The sequence below is a fragment of the Elaeis guineensis genome, chromosome 2, assembly GCF_000442705.2.
Source record: "Elaeis guineensis isolate ETL-2024a chromosome 2, EG11, whole genome shotgun sequence".
Lineage (NCBI taxonomy): Eukaryota > Viridiplantae > Streptophyta > Magnoliopsida > Arecales > Arecaceae > Elaeis > Elaeis guineensis.
Genome location: NC_025994.2, coordinates 95015864 through 95038013, shown reverse-complemented (window position 1 = coordinate 95038013; position 22150 = coordinate 95015864). Strand labels below are relative to the sequence as shown.

At 39.5% G+C, this 22150-nt stretch overlaps 1 protein-coding gene and 1 long non-coding RNA gene across 11 annotated transcripts; one reads left to right on the top strand and one right to left on the bottom strand.

The window, feature by feature from the left end:
* Positions 1 to 5189: 5189 nt before the first annotated feature.
* LOC105051322 (protein S40-6) lies at positions 5190 to 6088 on the top strand. The gene has a single exon (XM_010931696.4). The coding sequence runs from the start codon at positions 5323 to 5325 to the stop codon at positions 5917 to 5919; it is 597 nt and encodes a 198-aa protein (XP_010929998.1). The 5' UTR covers positions 5190 to 5322; the 3' UTR covers positions 5920 to 6088.
* Positions 6089 to 7548: 1460 nt separating this feature from the next.
* LOC105051307 (uncharacterized) lies at positions 7549 to 21539 on the bottom strand. 10 transcript variants are annotated; one of them, XR_012138783.1, is made up of 8 exons: positions 21330 to 21538; positions 21073 to 21229; positions 20861 to 20990; positions 19944 to 20113; positions 19707 to 19856; positions 17700 to 17802; positions 15806 to 16085; positions 7549 to 7914 (listed from the first exon to the last, which is right to left on the bottom strand). It is a non-coding gene; the product is annotated as an uncharacterized lncRNA (long non-coding RNA). The 10 variants fall into 10 exon arrangements; XR_012138784.1 differs by lacking the exon at positions 7549 to 7914 and adding an exon at positions 8017 to 8568; XR_012138777.1 differs by lacking the exon at positions 7549 to 7914 and having other exon boundaries at positions 8603 to 16085; positions 21330 to 21539.
* Positions 21540 to 22150: the final 611 nt, after the last annotated feature.

The following is a 22150-nucleotide window of genomic DNA, read 5'->3' as shown; positions in this document are numbered from 1 at the left end:
GGTGGCTCTATTCTAACAATCACGAGCCTTGATATGTTCTCCTTTTGTCCCCTTTTCTCTTACTTCTCCTTCAGACGGGATAATGTAACAGGATGGTTTATCACGTTTTAGGGAGTGCAACAGTGACGACATGGATTATGTTTCTAGCAACGAAGGTGATAGTTGGCAATGGAGTAGCTTAGCTGAGGATATGTATATGATTACGTGAGGAGTGCAAAATTGGTGGCAAAGCAAAAGGAAAATAAAAATTGTGTCTTGACAACAAAGGGGCACTAGCTATCTGTGTCTGTTACAGCAAGCACAAATATAGGACATACACAGATTCGTACAATCACACAAAATAGAGAAGAGAAGAAAAAATAAATATAGAATTTACGTGATTCGACTGAAAAGCCTACGTCCACTAGCAAGATACGAGAGAAAAATTTCACTATGATGAAAAGAAAGATACAATCACTCAGAACTCTCCAAACTCTAGCCGTAATTTGATTTTCCAAAATTCTTTCACAAAACTGCCGAGATTGACAGAAAGTACAATATTTATATTGATCTGTACCGCAGGGGGCGTTGCCTCCCGCACCCTCCAATAAAGTCAGTGATGGGCTTCGGGTATGGATCTATCGGCCCATGCCCTCCACTATCACTACAGACCTCTCAAAAAATTTTATTCAGATCACAACACAGATTTTTCGAATCGGATCATAGTTCGAACCCATAAAAATACTTAAAATTCAAGCCACATTAACAGTGTCATATAATATAATAAAGAGAAGCAAATATAGGTTGCACGGGGCCTTTAGAGGATTGCTAAGTTCTCATAGGTTGTGCAGGCCTTCCATCTACACTCCTCTGTATGTCTAGCACTTCATTTCAAATTAAGGTAAGCTGACTATTATTTTGATGGACAAAAAGCCAATCTTTTATACACATTTGGATGTCCAAAAGTTTTTATTAAGCAAAAAGATACGGTAGCTAGCAAGTCTTTATCACAATGAGCAAGAATTAATGTTATTAATGAATAGATAGCTTAAAGGGGAGCTCCTAAGTTTTATTCATATAAATTAAAACTATATGTGCAAATGTACCACAATTGATGACACATCTAAGTAGCAAGCTAACTTCACCGGTTTGTTACTATCTTCCTCCAATTGACTATGAGAGGATAGAATTTATCTGTTGTGTTGGATAGTGACACCCGTCGAGTACAAATAAATGAACACAACAAATTTTGGCGCAGATGATTGATTTACCAGCTATATCAATGACTAGACATATCATCTGGCATGCTATGTTCTATCAATTTTCCTTCTCCAAAAAGGCAAGCATCGCATGATACATGGAAAGCTTAAATTATTCCCTGGACGCAAAACACGGCAAACTATATGATGCCTAAAAGATTTCCCTTCTTAAAAATATAATGCGTATAAAATACCTCAATATTTATTTTTTTGCAAGCTATTGATATTCAAAGTAATGGATGGTTTGTTGAATAATCATGCTCTGAAATATCTTATATTTATAAACTAGTCGAAGATCAACGTGTTGTGCTGGGTCAGATGTACAAAAATAATTTTTCTTCTGCATCTAATCAGGTTGAAAAAATTATATATAAATAATAAAATAATATTCATTCAAATTTTTAGGATCATTTCATATTCTCAACTATCTATATATATAGGTTTTAATTATAAAAATATAATAATATCATACATTAATAATATAATTTAATATAAAGAGGTGTTCTTTTTAGGTGACACAACAAAACTCATTTAAGAAATTGAGTTGGCAATACTCTAATACTCCTTCACAGAATATTATTATATATATATATATATATATATGTATGTATGTATGATATGAAAGAATGTGTATAGTGGCTTTGATGAGTTATAGATAATCTTACGAGACTAAGTGTCACACTCCCTCTCTCTCATGTAGAAGAGTTAGGATTCTTATTTTCACTCCCTATTTGAAGCTTTGGATTTATTGGAAACAAATCTTGAGCTTCCTTAAGATTAAAAAACTACTTCAACATTGCTTTTTAAACATTATGAAAGCGATTAGTCATGTGCCTAATCTTTTCTCAAAAGAAAAACTATGTAAATATTTATAATTAAGAATTTCTGTGAATCTGATGAAGATGGGATGATTCATGACTCATTTAAGTTAGAATTTTCTTTTTGCTGGAGCGATTCATATATTTTTCTTAGCGTAAAATAAGATACACGGAGGTCATGATACACCAAAAAAAAGTACCTCGTGTGATATAGATCAATTGCTGATTAGTCATCTTTGGATCTATTCAAGCTTTTATATATATATATATATATATATATAGAGAGAGAGAGAGAGAGAGAGAGAGAGAGAGAGGCAAACACTTGCATATATATTAACATACAAACCGACGGGCGAAATCAATTATAACCCTAGCCCTAGGTTGTAACAACCGTAACACAAATGTTACAACCTTATAACAAAATCAGCACTGTTTCACCATTGGTTGTATCCCTGTGCTGCAAAAAATAGTCTGATCATCTCCATGTCCTGCCAGATGTGTCACCATCTTGGCAAGCTCACTCTAACTAGCCAGACCTCCAACCCCTAAGCCCTAACCCCACACATCAAGGCCCACCATCATAGTACAAAGCTGGAATCTCCCAAATACCCCTCCCTCAATTAGACTATGGCCATTTCCACCATGCGTCCGTTCCAAAAGTGTAACCCCCCACATGGAAAGCACCCTTCCCCTTGGTATCGTAGAGTATATACTAATGCCCAATCACACGAGCCCCTTGATCAAATTGATTCCATACTTCTGCCTCCTCTCAAAAGAAGTACAAAAACTTAAAAGTTATGTCCCTAATTAAAAACCCTATTGGAAGGACAACTACTCTCGAGTACAACCCCTTAACAGCTTAGCCTTGGGAGTCGGGATTAAACTACGAGGCTGGGGCAAGTAGCTGTTAGGATTCTGATTCCAGAACAACCCGGCCCCCAGATCTGGCCACCTTTGTATCTTCCGTGGGTCCCACCTCGTGACGGGATCGTGGGGCAGTGGTGGGTCCCAGAGGCAGGTCTCCCCCGTGGGTCCGGATAGAGCCCTAGATAAGATAAGGTCCACTAGCAAGGGAAGTGCGCTGGAGACGGGCCCCCTGTTTGGCTTCCCCTGAGGCTGTGGGCGTTGGGTCCCACAAAGAGGTTCATTTATATCTGCACCAGCAGCGCCGGGCCCAGCTCGCGATTACTGCCACAGAGAGAGATGGAGCGAGGGTTATGTTAAAGAGCGGTCACAGTCACCAAAAAGAAGAGACGTGTTCTCCTACGCCGCCGGGGGGCTCCGCAGCCCGCAAGGTGGACATAGCTGTCCATGCTGTGCCGGGGGCGTAAACGAGACAATGGGACGCGAGGATAACCGCCAATGCAACAGTTGGTAGCCACCTCTACCATGTTACTAGTATATCTAACATAGACCTATCAAAAATTCACTTCCATTAATTCCTTTCATAAACATGGCAAAAGAAATATATATGGAGAACTTCTACAGAAGATTCAAAACCTGATACTTCCTACGACAGAAGGAAAAGGGCGCAAACACCAGACTACATGTGTGACTTTGGCTTTTATATGTCATGAGTTATGACATTTTCATTTTGAAGCAATTATGATGTCATTTTTTATGTTTGGTTGTCTATGCATTAAAGATGTGCACCAAAAAATATTTTATTTAATAAATAGTGGAATAATCAAGAGAAAAGGGTTCGGTGACATAAAAATCTCAGGTAAAATATTTTTCTTAAAAAAAACAAAAAAAAAAAAATCTCGTATACAGGATTACTCGCTCAATTTCAAAGTTTATGTCATCCTACCTCAAAAGGGAGTCATAGACTTGCGGAATAGCTTTTATATTTTGGTTGAGATTTTTGTGTCATGTCATGATTTCCATATTATAACATGCCATAATGATTTAAACCAGTAACTATTACATAGCTAAAGGGACATGATTCAAAATTTCAAATCATGCTCATCTACTTCATGGTGCATAGACATAAAGATTAGAGGAAAGGGACAACTGCATGCATGAACCATGTATATATAGATGAATTAAAGAGAGTAACAAGCTGTGCTACATGGCTGATGCATGCCTCACGGAGGGTTCATGGAGGATTCTAGAGTACCCGGGTCATTTGATATCAAAACCCGTTAGCATAGGGTGTGCCTCAAGATAGTGGAACAGGTGTAGGAAGAAGACAGATTTGAGTGAAGGGACGGAAGGGGTGGAGTGTCATGGTGGTGGGGCTTCGTTTTTATTAACGGAGGACAAAGGTAAGTGGGTCTGGACACTGGAGTCTTGGCCCCTCTCTCCTCAACCATCCAATGTGCCATGGACCTCTTTTCCCTCTGCCCAATCGAAATTAACAACTAAAACAAGGTAATCCAAGTGTTATTACTTTATTTAACGAACCATGAAAGAGACTACGCAATAGCCCCTAAATATGGAACCATACAGATGGAAGAAAAGGGTCCACATTGGTCCCTGAGGTTTAATTGGACTATATGAAGGGCCCACAGCATCAATGACGCTGGGTTGCATCATTATTGCCGCTGCTCGCATAATTGGCCGGAATCACGGTACCCATCACCGGCTTTTCATTTACGGGACTGGCAGTCCCGATGCCACGTGGCACACATAGTCCGAAATTGGAATGCAGACACGTGTCCGACTGTGACAGGCTGGAGGGAGGGGCTCCGTGGGGCCAAGGTGGTGGAGACCCGGACTTGTACCCACGTGGGCATGGAGCCCAGCCCGTTGGAGGCACCTGATTTGGGGGGAGGCCGACTCAGAGAGCTCGTGGGTCGCGCTCCCCGGTCCGACGTGGAGAACCAGCGTCCCAATACCAGTCCCCCCAATTATTAGATAGATCAAGCTCAGTGGACCAATCAAACTCAGGAGGTGTATGTACGGTGGATATCAGATGAATTCTCACCTTCCCTTTTGATCTTGGATGATTTAAATAAAAAGAGAAATTGTGGCGGGTGACTATTGGACCGGTCTATAAGAAGATCCGGTGGTTGAGCCCACCTCCCTCCCGCTGACGTCCCGAAGTAGATGAAATGCGACTCAAATGAAACCCAAATGAAATGGAGGACCGGCTCGTGCAGACTATAAATAAAGACGCCAAGCTCACCGGCTCTCGTGATCGTTATCGGGTCAAGCTTTGGGAAACGGTTTCCGGCAACCCCCAACGTATAGACGTCCGTCCGACCGCCGCCCTCTAAAGCCACGTCGGGCGATCGGGGTCGAAAATATCAGCGAGGAGAGAGATGGCCAAGGGGCGGAGGTATGGCGCGGACCGGCTCCTCGGGACGTACAGCTACGGCGGCCAGGGTCACGTGACCGGTGCCGCCGATCTTCCGGACCTCGAGGAGGAGGACGTCTGGTCGGTGGCGGCCGACGACTACGAAGACGGGGAGGCCTGGACGCGGGCCCACCGGGACCGGTCCGACCGGCGGTGGGTTGCCGGGGAGGACCACCGCCAGGTGGGGGGGCTCTCTCTGGCCTTCGAGGAGGGTTACAAGGCCCGGCCCACGGTGGTGCACCAGTACCGGAACGTGGACGCCGCGGCGGCGCCGCCGCGCAGGCAGCACCACCACCACTCGGCTGCTGCGTCGGCGCCGGTGAACGTGCCGGAGTGGCCCCGATTCCTCCGTGTGGACTCGGGCGAGTCGGTGCACGCGGCGGGCGAGGAGGGGGCGGACCGGGACGACGGGGAGTGGGTCCCGCCGCACGAGTACCTGGCGAGGGAGCACGGGAAGATTGTGGCGACGTCGGTGTTCGAGGGAGTTGGCCGGACGCTGAAGGGCCGGGACATGAGCCGGGTCCGGGACGCGGTCTGGAGCAGGACCGGCTTCTTTGGTTGAAAAAAAATTCTGAACCGGATTCAAAATTCTTCATTGCTTCAAAAATCATCGATCCCCAAAAAAGTTCTTCGTCCATTTGTATAGCTTGTGATTTTGGCCTTGTGGACCTTGGAAGCAAAATCTTCTAGCCTTTAAGCTTGAGTATAAGAATTCTATGGTTGCTCCTTAACCTTCTTCAAGTGTTCGTCCTTCATTAAAAAATAAAAACCTATTCTTGTTGTACTTAAAATACATTTTTGTTTAAATTTTTAAAACAAGTTTAAAATATGCCTTCTTCAGCATTCTAAATATATTTTCTATTGTTAAGAAGAAACAGAGAAGTATCGATTTACTAGCACGTTACGCCGGCATATCAGTGCTAAGTAAAATCGTATCAATTTTTATTGCCATCATCTTGTACTTGGGAGATAAGAATTACTTGTTAAAAAGCAGAGCCGTTGGGCTGGGCAGTCTCCAAGCAGAGGGTATTGCTATATGGGATGGAAGGAATAAAGGTGGGAGCAATTATTGTAGGTCTTACGTGAGGTGGGACACGGTGGACGTCGGAACACCGGTCGCTAGGCGACACACAGAGTTGGCCCGGTGAGCGCATGCCTATCGAATTAAAACAGCGATTCCTGTCACCAACTTTTTCGAGAAAAGGGCTTCGGGTTTTTGGCAGTACTAGTGTTAAAGAAACGGCGGTTCATGGTGTCTATGCAAGGAGCAGAAGCATTAGCTTAGCTTCATTCTTTTCATTTTCTTATTATAGGTATAAAAAAAAAAAGAGAAAAGGATTGGGCATTTAATAATATGCTTCTATTGGACAAAAAGTATATATATATATAGGTAAAACAAGAAGTATATTTCAATAACTTCTTTCAGAGTTTCAAGGATCCGTTATATTTCAATTTCTTACATTTTTTTTTTTTTTTCACTTGAGTGGCTTTAGAATCATAAAAATTATTTATTGGATTGGAAAAGTGTTGTTTATCCTTTTTGAGAATTGCTTTTCACACGGCACAATGGTGATCTCACAAGAGAGTCTATAGATTGCACTGATAATCTTTTCATTTTAGGTTCCATGTTGTTGTTATGGCTTACAACACTATCCTGCGTGAAAAGAAGAGAAAGGGGAAAGAGGAGGGGAAGGGACAGTGTGTGGGATATTTCTTGGGGTTACCTCCTCCCACCTGATCGTTGATGCACTTGGCAAAAGTTCTCTTGATGATTCAGGTGATCTAGTTAGACCTCTTTTCCTTTCATTTGTTTTATTTTGGTCCCTTGTTTGATGATTTTTGTTTGAAAAAGTTGGGATTCTTGTGGGGTTATATAGTGGGGTGGGGTTGGCATAATCATCATTTTATTAAAGTCAAGTTGGCTTCATCGTGCATATACTAGTAGGATTCGAAGCATCTAGGGAAGATATAGAATCACAGCATACATAATATATAGATTTAAGGTTAATTAAAATGAGCGCTCGTGCATTTAGTATAGCAACATCACAGGTTGCAATAATATAAAGGTGATGATCTCATTTGAGAAGCTTGACAAATCATTAAACAAAGTGAAGGCTCTTGATATTGAGTAAATTAATTTCAATAATTTTATTAGAAATAAATATCTCTTAAATAAGCTAAATCTGGTGTTACAAGTTCTGTTGAGATCGGAAGTAGAAATGATGCCAAGGGATTTCCTTACTTTTCAAGTTCTTCTCATAAGAAAGACTAGATATCCATGACGTTCATCTAGTTACAATCCTCCATCATAATGAACTCTACTAATCTAGAGGGGCAAAATGAGTCATCTAAGCATAATTGGCAATGATCACAGAGTAAGTTGAACCTAGATATTGTTAATAAATTCAACTTGTATCATTGATTACATTAACATAGAGAGAGGAGGCACTGTGACATATACAATAGAAAAAGATTTATAACTTAGCCAAAAGTGTAGTAGGTGAACTAAAACCAGAACCCCATATCGCAAGAAAAGGGGGGAAAAACTCCAACGAAGCTTCAAAATAAGCAAAGCCAAAATCACCACAATCGGATAAGAAGGAAAAGAAAGAAAGATACATCAACTCTTAAAAAATAGGTGTAGAAGCAAGCATAGAACTGCCATTCTTAACATTATTATTCCCCTTGTGTAAGGAAAACTCCCACGTGGAATCCATTAGTCAATGGTACATGCTTTTTGTGCATACAAAGGTAAAAAATATTACACTTGAATTCAAGTAGACGAAATCAAGCTTAAACAATCTACTTCTATCCATGTCGGCTTCCATGTGGTCCGGACATTTTAATTAAGACATTGTCGAAACAATAAAACATGAAGTGCAATCCACTATTTATGCTCCTAAACAGGGATCATTTTGATAGAAACTAGGCAAAAGAGGAATTTGCCAGCTAGCTTATTGGTAAAATATTTTAGTGGCTACATCAAAGATCCTAGGATCCAATTTTGCCTTTGCCAAAGTTAAAGGGCTTGAGATAAGAGTGGAGGGCACTCCACCAACCTCTTTCTCAATCATTCTCCCTTCTCATGCATTGCACTACGGGTCCTTTGTTTGTTTGTCTTAATAAAACCAGCAAAGCCGAGCAATAAAAGAAAAATGGACTTTAATAATCATTCCAGAATGTAGGACCTCAATGTTGGGACCATGAGATGCTACATGACAAAAGAATCTTATCAAACAACTAAATACTACAAGACAACCATATAATCATAGAACATTGATATTCATGAATGTGAACGAATAATTACAACATGACAATTACTACACAGCCAATATGACTCAAACTAACATGGTGGTATTTTTCACCACATATCAAGAAAGAAAGAAATTAGAAAGAAAGATCTAGCCAATCCTCTTATCATAAACACAAAGCACTGGCACAACCATAATAAACTCCGCTGAGCTCAAAACAACGTTTGCCCTAGTGGCGTATATCTGCCAAGGAATTGCATCTTGACATCTTTTCCATGTCAGTTGTGCTTTGAGCTACCGAACATGCAACAGTCGAAGCATTACCATGACATAATTCTCCTCTGCTATTGTAATGAGATAAAAACTTCCCAACCAATTTTTGGATTGGTTTGCAAGCGCTTGCTTTGATCTTCCTCAAGACGAAAAAAATGAAACCAATGGTAGCGTTAGCCAAGCCCCGCACTAATGATTACTGGGTTTACAGATCTCTCAAACATAGAGGTGGCAATGCTTAACAGCTCAACTCATTTAAGTTGTTTCAATCCGTTACAGATCGAGCTAAATTAGCTGTTCAAGAAAATGGTCAGATTTGAATCTTGTCAGGTTGACTCGGTCAACAGAACAGTCTCTTCTTTTCGTTTCTGCCCACGATTTTGATGGGGGCGGTTAAGGAAACCCCCCCCACACGCGGAACTCTCTTTTGGCAATGCAGCGGGATTTCCTTTTCCCACACGCGGACCTCTCTTTTGACAATGCAGAGGAATTTTCTTTTCCCACACGCGGATCTCTCTTTTGGCAATACAGCGGGATTTTCTTTTCCCACATCCGAGCCTTTCTTTTGGAAATGCAGCGGGATTTCCTTCTTTTTTGATTCTTTCAAGAGATATTCTTCCTCTCGTTCTGCTAATATATTTTTCACGAGAGAGAGAATTAAAAATGAGAGAGAGATTAAAAAGCTTCTCTTTGATGTACTATTGATTCTTACATAATGAAAATTTCTCGCCTCCACCCGTGGACGTAGGAGTATCTTTTTGATCTCCGAACCACGTAAATCTGTGTGTTCTTCTTCTTCCCTATATTTTTTTTTTCGTTCTGTGTTGAAGGTGCGATTCTGGTGTCCGTTTGTACCAGTGGCATTATTACTTGTGTTTGTGTGCGAGTTTATCCCAACAAACTGGTATCAGAGCCTGGTTATCAGATCGCTCGTTCTGTCTGCACACAAGCTCCGTTTGCTACTTTGTGAAGGATTCCAGATGGCTGCGAAGTTTGAAATCGAGAAGTTCGACGGGAATATTAGTTTCGGTATTTGGCAAGTTAAGATGCGCGCGATCTTGACGCAGCAGGGGTTGCAGAAGGCGTTACTTGGAAAGGAGAAGATGCCGGCCACATTATCTGAAGAAGAGAAACAAGAGATGGATGAGAAAGCTCTGGCTGCGATTCAGTTGTGCTTGTCGAACGAAGTTCTGCGGGAAGTCATCCATGAGAAGTCAGCGGCTGCTTTGTGGTTCAAGTTAGAGTCGTTGTACATGACAAAGTCTCTCACCAGCAAGCTACATTTGAAGCAGCGTCTCTTTATGTTGAAGATGGTTGAAGGTACATCTGTAAAAATCCATCTTGATGAATTTAATTCTATTCTTATGGATCTAGAGAATTTAGAAGTCAAGATTGAAGATGAGGACCAAGCATTTTTATTGCTCTGCTCTTTACCACCATCATTTAAACACTTTAGAGAAACTCTACTTTATGGTAGAGATTCTATTTCTATTGAAGATGTGAAATCATCCCTATTTTCGAAAGAGTTGATGGATAGGGACTTAACTGATGGTAGCAGTGAAGGGGTTTCTGAAGGCCTTGTGGCCAGAGGCCGGTCTCAAGAGAGAACTTTTGAGAAAAAGAAGGAAGAGCGCAGATCAAAGTCAAGAAACAAGTCTAAAGTCTGCAATTACTGTAAGAAAAAGGAACACATCAAAATTAATTGTTACAAGTTGAAAAACAAACAGAAAAGAGAAGCAGAAAAATCTGAGAATGCAGCAGAGGTTGGAGTTGCAAAAGATGAGTCCTATGATTATGTTTTATCTATTAATATTGACAGATCCAAAAATGAATGAATTTTAGATTCGGGTTGCTCCTACCACATGTGTCCTTACAGGGACTGATTCTACACCTATGAGCAGATTGATGGTGGAGTTGTCTTGATGGGGAACAATGCCGCATGCAAGACTGTTGGGATAGGTTCAATTCGAATTAAAATGCATGATGGCATAGTGAGGACATTGACACAGGTTAGACATGTTCCTGACTTGAAGAAGAATCTTATCTCCCTAGGCACCCTTGAAGCCAATGGGTGCAAGTATTCAGCTGAAGGTGGAGTTCTCAGAGTTTGTAAAGGTGCTCTTGTTTTGATGAAAGCCAAAAGATCCAGTACTTTGTACACTTTGATGGGCACTACAGTTACAGGTGCAGCAGCTGCTGCATCCCCTTCTATGTCAGAATCAGAAATCACTAAACTTTGGCATATGAGACTGGGACATATGAGTGAAAAGGGAATGACTATATTGAGCAAGAGAGGCTTGCTTTGTGGTCAGAGTACAGGTAAGATGGATTTTTGTGAGCATTGCATCTTTGGAAAGCAGAAGAAAGTCAGCTTTCAAACAGCAATTCACAGAACCAAGGCTACTCTGGATTATATTCATTCTGATCTTTGGGGTCCTGCCCGTGTTCCTTCTAAAGGTGGTGCCAGGTATTTTCTAACTTTTATTGATGATTATTGTAGAAAAATTTGAGTGTTTATGCTTAAACATAAAGATGAAGTGTTCAGGCAATTCAAACAGTGGAAGGTTTTGATTGAAAAATAAACTGGGAAGAAAATTAAAAGGCTGAGAACAGATAATGGGCTTGAATTTTGTTCTGGTGAGTTTAATGAGTTTTGTAAAAATGAAGGTATTGTCAGGTACCGTACAGTGAAATACACTCCACAGCAAAATGAAGTGGCAGAGAGGATGAACAGAACTCTTTTAGACAGAGCCCGTTGTATGTTGTCAAATGCAGGTCTTAGCAAAGACTTTTGGGCAGAGGCAGTGTCTACAGCTTGTTATTTAGTGAACCGTTTTCCAGCTACAGCCATTACATGCAAGACTCCAGAAGAGATATGGTCAGATGATCCTCCTGATTATTCTGATTTAAAAATTTTTGGATGTCCTGCTTATGTTCATGTTAATGATGGTAAATTAAATCCAAAAGCTAAAAAGTGTATTTTTCTTGATCATGCATCAAGAGTGAAAGGATACAGGTTTTGGTGTCCTGATCCCAAATCTCCTAAATTTTTGATTGAGAGAAATGTTACTTTTGATGAATCTGCAATATTATCTCCTAGAGAGGAGAAAGTTGTTTCATCTGATGCAGGTCTTTCAGGTAATAGCATGAAACAGGTGGAGTTTGAAAGTAGTGGTTCTACTATTGTGAAGCATTCTTCCCAGCAACAACAGCAGGTGACAGATTCAGCTCAGGTAGAGGAAACTCCACAAATGCAGCAATTTTCTCTAGTTAGAGATAGGCAGAGAAGAGATATTAGACTACCTCAGAGATATGCAGATATGGTTGCTTATGTATTGTTAATTGCAGAGGAGACACTTGATGCTAATGAGCCTTCTAGGTATTCAGAGACTATATCTCGTGAGGATTCAGCTCAGTAGATAGTTGATATGCACGAAGAGATTGAGTCTCTCTTGAGAAATAAAACTTGGGAGTTAGTGAAGGCTCCTATAGGAAAGAAGATAGTTGGCTGCAAATGGGTTTTCAAGAAGAAAGAACGTACTCCAGGTGTTGAAGATGCTAGATTCAAGGCACGGTTGGTTGCAAAGGGCTACAGTCAAATAGAAGGTATTGATTATAATGATATCTTCTTACCTGTTGTGAAACATAGTTCTATTCGTGTTTTACTAGCATTAGTTGCTTCTCATAACTTGGAGTTAGAGCAAATGGATGTAAAAACAGCCTTTCTGCATGGTGAACTTGAAGAGCAGATTTATATGCAGCAACCTGAAGGTTTCCAAGTTGAAAAAAAAGAGGACCATGTTTGTTTACTAAAAAAATCATTATATGGTTTGAAGCAATCTCCTAGACAATGGTATAGGAGATTTGATACCTTTATGACACAACATGGATACTCTAGGAGCAGTTTTGACAGTTGTGTCTACTTCAGAAAACTGTCAGGTAATTCTGTTATTCATCTGTTGTTATATGTTGATGATATGTTGATTGCAGCAGCAGATATTTTTGAGATCAATCAGCTGAAAGCTTTACTCAACAGTGAGTTTGAAATGAAAGACTTAGGAGCAGCAAAGAAAATTCTTGGGATGGAGATTCAGAGGAACAGAGGTGCAGGTAAATTATTTCTAACACAGACCAGTTATGTTCAGAAAGTTCTTCAGAGGTTTGACATGTGGGATGCCAAATCAGTTTCTACACCACTTGCTGCTCACTTCAAACTTTCAGCTTCTTTATCACCTCAGTCCACAGATGAAAAGGTGTATATGTCACGTGTTCCATACTCCAGTGCAGTTGGCTCTTTGATGTATGCTATGGTTTGTACCAGACCAGATATTTCACAGGCAATCAGTGTTGTGAGTAGATATATGTCAAATCCTGGTAAAGTACATTGGCAGACAGTGAAATGGATTTTCAGGTATTTGAAAGGTACTGTTAACACTTGTTTGGAGTTTGGCAGGAATAGTGATGTTTTGTCTGGATATGTTGATTCAGACTTTGCAGGAGTCTTGATAAAAGGAGATCTCTTACTGGTTATGTTTTCTCAGTTGGTGGTTGTGCTGTTAGTTGGAAAGCTACACTTCAGCCTACAGTTGCATTATCTACTACAGAAGCAGAGTTTATGGCAGCAACAGAGGCAGTGAAGGAAGCTATATGGTTAAGAGGCTTATTTGGAGAACTTAGTTTGGAACAGAAAGAGACTATTATATACTGTGATAGTCAGAGTGCTATTCATCTCACTAAAGATCAGATGTTTTACGAGAGAACGAAGCACATTGATGTAAGGTATCATTTCATTCGAGAAGTCATTGCACAGGGCAATATTGTTGTGAAGAAAATTGGTATTGAAGACAATCCAGCTGACATGTTGACAAAACCTCTTCCAGTGGCTAAGTTCAAACATTACTTGGACTTGGTTGGAGTCTACAGCACTTGAGGATATCCTTCGGGATTTTGGAGGAGATGAGAATTTTCTACTATTTTTTTTTATGAGAATTTAAGTTTGAGGAGATAGATCAAGATTGTGGAGAACATTCGTATTGACCAAGTCAAAGGTGGAGATTTGTCAGGTTGACTCGGTCAACAGAACAGTCTCCTCTTTCCGTTTCTGCCCACGATTTTGGTGGGGGCGGTTAAGGAAACCCCCCCACACGCGAGCCTCTCTTTTGGCAATGCAGCGGGATTTCCTTTTCCCACACGCGGGCCTCTCTTTTGGCAATGCAGAGGGATTTCCTTTTCCCACATGCGGATCTCTCTTTTGGCAATACAGCGGGATTTCCTTTTCCCACACGCGGACCTCTCTTTTGGAAATGCAGCGAAATTTCTTTCTTTTTTGATTCTTTCAAGAGATATTCTTCCTCTCATTCTGCTAATATATTTTTCACAAGAGAGAGAATTAAAAATGAGAGAGAGATTAAAAAGCTTCTCTTTAATGTACTATTGATTCTTACATAGTGAAAATTTCTCGCCTCCGCCCGTGGATGTAGGAATATCTTTTTGATCTCCGAACCACGTAAATCCGTGTATTCTTCTTCTTCTTCCTTATATTTTTTTTTCGTTGTGTGTTGAAGGTACGATTCTAATGTTCATTTGTACCAGTGGCATTATTATTTATGTTTGTGTGCGAATTTATCCCAATAAATCTTAAGTTTTTGACAAATTTTCAGCCTATCATGTATCCATATCTTATTGCCATCCCTACTCAAATTTCTTCCGCTTGCACTTGGGTGGGACGTCACATCTATTCACAAGTTTTGGAGGGCCACCGCTGTTTCCTTGGCGAGCATGGATGGTCCCCTCAAGAAGCGTGAGTCCGTCCAGCAGACCGTTGGAGCGCCTACCAAACGCGCGAGCGCTCGCGCGGAGGTAACCAACCACCCGTGACTGCCGTCCCCGAACTGAAACCCAAGAACATGCGACCGATGTTGTCTGCAAGAAAGAAAACGAAGCGGTCCAATAAATCATGGTAGTGGTCGGACCATGGAGCTCTGCCGTGTCAGAGAAGTCCCTCCAACCATGATAACGAGGTTGCCATCCCCCACTTGTTTCTGAGGACTCCAACAACCAAGACCTTGTACTCCCTTGAACACACTACCCTTTCCTTCTAAAGTTGATTTCTTTTTTCTTAGAGCAATATTGCCTGCCTAGCTGCCATCTCAAACTACAACCGCCAATAATTAGGCGTGGCATGTCGTGGCTGTACCAAAGAGAACCAGCTCCACATCATCCGTGCCATCACTAACCGGAGAGAATCCAATCTCCAAAAGATTTGTTCGGATGGGGGCTACCTGCTAATTGGGCACATGTACTAGTGCTATATCTCTAGAGACTTTCAAGATTCCCTTGCAGCAAAATGATCTTATGGATGACAGGTTTGAGGTCCTGCTACCACTACTACCAAGCAGGTTTCTGGTGTGCAGGATCAAATATCCAAATCTGGTGGCAGTTTGATGGCCATACCTCACGGTAGGAAATGTGCTGGCCAGCTGATCGACTTGTGATTAATAAAGCAATTGACAGGGATCTCCATTGCTACTGTTCTCTTAGTGTCATACCAAAAATGCAGTGCTCAGCATTTTAGGCTTTACATAAAAGTAAATAACAAAAAGTAGAAAGAAAAATCTGCATTGTGTTGTCTTATCAACCTTGCTTTTGGAACTGTTTCCTATCTGTTTGTGTGGTGTACCTCTTTGTTCTCGTCCAAAAAGCAGAAGTAATGCTGTGGGGCTCCACCAAGTTACCAAACAAAGCTCTATACCATATGGTAGGAGAGGATTGATGCAATTTCATGATAAGTGCAGTGCATGGTAGGGCTGTGGCCTAAAGCACCAATACTCTCATGACACATGGCGATGGTTTTTTTTTTTTTCTTAACAAAATGACAAAGGGACCAAGCACTATGTCCAAAAGTAATTTTGGGGGTTCGCATACCTTCCTTGCTTGGGGTGCATCCATTGCGATTTGTAGCAGAATTATTGAATAGAACTGATTCCGAACAATTGAGATAAGGCTTGACCGCATGACCGGTTCCCATTGCTCTCCTGAGTTAGTCTGGACCACTAAATAGCATATACTAAGGTGGCCCAACATTGTCCAAAGGTGGGAGGCTTCTTCTTCACAACAATCAGCACAAAATGCACCAGACTGATGTAAACATAACGGAGGCGTGCTTATGGCTTTGATTTGGTCTCAGTCTAAACAAGATCCAGTCCTTCACCAATGCAAAACATGTAATCAATGGAACGCAAGGTTAAAAATAACTTCTATGCGGAATGTGGACAAATATGCTACGTAATTTTTTATACTTTCACATAATCTGTTAATTGAACATTGTTTCATTGTAATGGACACTTATTTATAATAACAAACAAATATTATTCGATTTTTCATCATCGAGCAAACATCATTTTTGTATAATATTAGTATCAATATGTAGGTGTATTGATCTAGAATATGGTATTGTATTTATGCCTATTTTTAACCCTTGTGTTCCACAAAAGCAGCTAAAGTCATTATAGCAATCATTATTTATTCCTGAAATGTGTGTATTTAATCTGTAAGCTGATATTAATATACAGCATTAGAAACAACAAGGTGACTTTAACAAAGAATCAATGATATTTTTATGCATAATATGAAACCTTTGCACATATTCTAATTCTTAGATGGAAAGCAAATAGAGACAGAGCCGTAAAGCTTTCGGATCATGCAGGTCACCTCTATCTCACGCAATTATCATGTGCATGACCACCGGAAGACCCAAGAAATATTGTATATAAATTTTGAAACAGCAGCCATCACCACGTCAAGGAACCATTTAACCATTTGTTTTGAAGCAGCCAGAAGAACAAAGAACCCGGATATAACTTGTTCATTCATCATGTGGTTAGCACCATCCCAAGGAATCATTTAACGAATACAACTGAATAATTAATTCAATTACCACCCCAGCCAATGCTTTTTCTTATCCATTCATAAGCTTATAATTGATTTTTATTTTATATATAAAAAGAAGAACTAGTCTCAGGTTCAGATTGGAGAAGTAGTCTCAGGTTCAGATGGTTGATTATAATCCAAACCACTATAAATGTCGAGATAAAAAATCATAAATTTTAATACTCTAACCTATGCATTAAGTAGACATGGAGACTAAGAATTTTCATCATGCTAATATGATAAATATACACAAAAGTACTTCAAATTAAGAATCCATCTTATTGATCTTAACAAAATATGATCTTATATCATTTTAACCATAAATTTTTGCACTCATTCATTGTACAGGCTAGAGATAACCAAAATATGTGATTTTTCAGCTCCAGACACTATTACTGATATAGATTATAATCAGTGTTTTGAATCTTTGATATAAATGCCTCTATTGAATTTCAAATTGAGAGGAGTAGATTCTCTCACTATAGATATACACACGCACAAACATATACGTCTTCAAATACACATATGTACATATGTATGTAAGTATATAAACCTAACATGATATCTTCAAGAATCACTTGATAAAGACATCATTATTAATTAGCAGGCATTATCATTGCATGCACCTAATAAAAATGGTGGATACTATTCCTTTCATAAATATAGTAACACAGGATTGAGTAAAACAAAAAAGCATACACAATTGCAGGTAAAATAAAATCACTGATCAGCTTGTTTAGAACTGTTGAGGTGAATTCAATAATATATGTTTCAGCAACCTAGAGAAACACATTTAAACATGGGAGAAAAAGAATAAAAGGTAAAAACATGCAACCTTAAGAAAAGAACAGGGATTTAAGATACAATTTTTCTCTTGAACTCTATATACCTCGTGCTTCTTAAATTCATGAAATTAGTAGTATTGCTGTCTCCCTTCTCTTCTAGAGGTAATGTTCTAATTGTCATAGAATCCATTCATCGAGCCATGTAATCTGTTACAGAACCACAAATGCAGCACTACATAAATATCAAATTATCATTATAGAAATCAAGATGTCAAGATTATGGAAACATAACCTATTCAAATAATGAAAAAAACAAAGAAAGAAGTTAGACATTATATTGAGTGGATCGTCTAGCCCGTATTATGGTTATGCTCTCTGAGCGGTTAAATGAAACTTCACTATGAAAAACATAACCTCAAGTTCAATAAGAAGTATGGATGGACCTGGGTCATTTGAAATGCATTGCAACCTTTCATAATTGATTTGATAGTTTAGTGCATGGTTCTCAATTAGTTTCCATGCTCCTAGTATTTAACTTTCTTAGCATGCAGGAGAAGTTTAAGAAAATGAGAGCAATAGTGATAAGCAAGCTGAGGATACATGCCTACATAGAAGTAATGAGAACTTTATTCTTGCAAGCATTTCCATTTTGTGTAAGTCGTGGTATGAACCGTATCAGTTTAGCTTCCCTTCTGATTTTGTATTATTTCTTAAACCAACAACTAAAAACATAGAAAGAAAGAGATAGTTAAAAGATAATAAGGTTTTTGGATTCTTTTCCTTCCCCTTCTCATTGTTAATGCACTACTATTCTCCACTTGCAATGAAAAAGCTTTGATCAAGAGAGGTATTATAATTGTTGGCCCTATTGGTCCACAAATTGTAGTCCATAAGGCTTCCTCACTCCTTGCATCAAATTCTTCGCATTGGCACAAAGGTCCAGCAAGCGTGCCGGACCTGGGTCTTTCGCATTATATACAGAGGAGTTATCTACACAGCAAGAATAGGCAAAAAGAAAAGGGCATAGAAATGAAGAACCACATTGTCTTCCAATGCAATCTATTGAAAACTGAAGAGTATGATAATTTTATTTTTCTATTGCTGTGACTACTCGTCTATCTCCTATTTCTGGGTTATGTATACGATGATCACTATTATTTTATTCCCCTTCCTTATCCTTTTATGGTTGTCACTCGTTATAATGCATGTGCAGCTGCATGTTGCTGCTAAAAATTTTAGATTAGGGATAATTAACTAAAGTCCAAATTTTAAAAAGATAAGAAAAATATTTTAAATGCATTACATTTCACCTTCATCTTTTGGTCTAGAACCCTCTTTCTCTCTCTTCCCTTGAAAGTTCAATTCTAAGTATTTGTTATTGACGAGCCATAGTAATTGCACCTATCAAGGAAACTAAAAGAGAGTCCAGATATACCAAGATATCTTTCACAGAAGTTTTTGAATTGCTTCTTTCTCACAAAATCGTATTTTCTTGCCTATTGCTATGAATTGTCTTTACTCCTTCCTTTATTCTCAAACTCCAAAAATGCTAGAATCTCTTCTTCCATCGAAGTCTATCATTTTTAAGTCTTCTAAGAGAAAAATCTAATCAGGGTTATCATAATAATATGTTAAACATTTAACGGAGTATTCTGATTAAAGTTATTTTCAGAATAGAGAAATTGGGAAATCATGCCACTTTTGTGTTGTTCAAGTATTTCATGTGCTATGTTGAGAGGGCATTAACCTTTCAAAATTTTGTAGTTCATATATTTTGCTACTTGTCGAAACAGTTCGTTACATCATTTTCCTTGCTAAGTTCTTACTTCATGTTTTCTAAGGCATTTATTGTTTCCAGAACAACATGTATTACGAAGTGTTTTCCGATACTATTTCTCACTGCCAACTTTCAAGTTATAGCTGCCTCACTACTTTCTATCTAGATTTGCATTTTGAATATACTGTTGCGATGGTCCAGAAACAGAGAGTCCTATTTATGAGTATAGAGTATTTCTAGCATAGCATCTAACAAGCACAGCCCACGTATCTTTATAAATTAAACATAAAGACTCCTTATTTGCTTTCAAGGAGACAACAATGAGACTACATACTCATTTTTCGACTTCCTCAAGCACCTTTCTATCTTATTGTTCAGTTTTGTAACTGGTGCAAACAAGTAAAAAGCTCTTCTTCCTGTCTCATGTACTTGTCTTGCTTTGCTTTGTACCTCGCAAGCTCTCTGCTTTCAGATCCTATGATTTCTTTCACCAGCAAAAAAATTGCAGCAGATGATTAATAAGACCACCATTCAGTCAGATTATCAATATGAACATTAACCAAAAATTTACCTCCTCTGGTCTATCTTCAATCATCCATCAGCTCTTTAACATAAGCACTTTGTTTTGCCAGTCACAAATTCTTTTTCCCTTCTTAAAGACTGCTTCTCTTGTTTTGTTATCTTATCCTCATCCATGCTTGTAGAGGCAAACCTTAGGGGGTGTTAGAGACCTCCATTATCCTAAAGTGTAGCATAACACGGTTTTAGGAATCTATCCTCTCTATACTGCAAACATGTATAGATTCAGTTACCTCATTCACATAACTCAGATTCAACTCGAAACCTAAAGGGTTACGATATCTAAAGACTTAGACGATGTTTTGTCATCATAGTGATATTTCAGTTAAGTAGTTCAATAATTCAGAAAGAAAGAAAAAGAATATACTGGACCAGCAACAAGAAGAAGGCACAATAAGAACACATGCTTCTGCAAGCATCTGAAAAAAATCTGAAAGCTCAAAGCACTCAGGCAAAGTAGAGGAAACTTTAACAAGGAAAATTCTGAAAGAAAAAAAGAGAAAACATGATAACCAAGAGTTTCACTTGAGCATCAAATCATTGCCAGGCAATTGAAAACATCTAGGCTTATTAGCTATTACAACATTCCCAACTTTATCAACCTCTCTAATTTCTCCCATTTTTCAGTCTTCCTTCCAAACTTCAACAGTTCTGCTAGCATGGTCATCCATCCAGACATGTCAGAAGTTTTTCAGTCTAATCACCACAAAAAGAAGAATAGACCAAAAAAGATGGTGAAAACATGGCAATGAACTGGTATGACCGCAAAAAAATTTACTCCAGCTGGCACAGCAAGAAGTAGGATTGACCATATAGCAGCACTGGAGTTCAAACAACAAACAAAGCCACGACACAATGAATCAAAATACAAGTTTTGGGGGGGGAAAAGATTGATGCAGTCATGGAAACCTGGGCAGACCGTGTCAACTTGCTGACAAACATATCAGGATTTGGGGGATACTTCAACAGATCCTCCTCCTCTTGCATCTAATCTTTCTCCTTCTCACCAATGCTTACTGTTTTCTCAGATGCGACATTCCTAGCAACCCGGATGAAGCTACCATGAATTTCTTTTCGCTAACAAAAAATCCAAGAAAGATATTGTTTGTTAGAATTATTACCCTTGTATAACAAAAAAAGTCTCCCTTTTTTTTCCCTTCAAGAGCGTAAGGACGGAGAGGGTAAGTTCAGGGAAAACATTTTGAGTGAGCGTTTCCACCTTGCTCCTCATGGCATCAAATCCCCTCTATCAGGACCTTAACAAGCGGAAGAGCTTCCCTAGATCGACCAGTTTAGTTAAAGTCCGAAAATTATCAGGCCTAAATCCAGATACGACCAAGAAATCGAAAGAGAGATTCAGAATTTGATGGAGATTCACCTAGTTAGGGCTTCGTCGCGGCCGGAGTCCACATCTTCGTGGCTGTCCGATAGCTAATATTCTCGCCAGCCGTCGACCGCCCTAATCGGCGCAGTTAAGTAACGCTGGGTAAAGGCGGCGATCCTCGGCCAATACCGAACGGCCCGATATGAACCGGGTTGGGTCCGGTCCTGACCTCAGGTGGACCGTGCCCTCTGGTTCGGCTCCGGATTTCCATGTATTATGGCCGGGTGTGACGCTAGCCTTTAGCTTATGGTCATGGAAATATGGCCCTGGGTAGACCGAAATTCAGGTAGGCATGTATCAGAATCGTGCGTACATGATCCATTGGCATTTTATGGCGATGATCAAGAGTTAAGAAAATCAGACGTACCCGATCTTACATGATGATGATTTGATGCTCAGATCTTGGCAGTGCAAATGTAGCATCTGATTCTTGATCGAGTATAATTCTATATATGTATGTAATTTTGTGACCATGTTTTTTATGCTTGCTCAATGCGTCAAGGTTCATTGTATTTGATCCATATAGTTTTCTTTCTGACCGTTTGGCAATACATCATACTGACTCTATTTATGATGATATTTCAATTCGATAAATTATGGATGAAAATTTTTCAATCCTCAGAATTATTTCAATTCAATAAATTATGAATGGAAACTTCTCAATTTTTATATCTTTTTACTTTTTCAACCATCATACTCATTTTATTGTCTCGGTAGAAAAATATTGGGATGCGAATTCAAGGTTGAAACCTATAATTTTCAATATTCTTTTGTTGTCACGGCCAAATGACTATTGGGATGCATATCTATGCTAA

What these genes read in the sequence shown, in the direction of transcription:
- LOC105051322 (XM_010931696.4), top strand. Translation starts at nt 5,323, where the DNA reads ATGGCCAAGGGGCGGAGGTATGGCGCGGACCGGCTCCTCGGGACGTAC.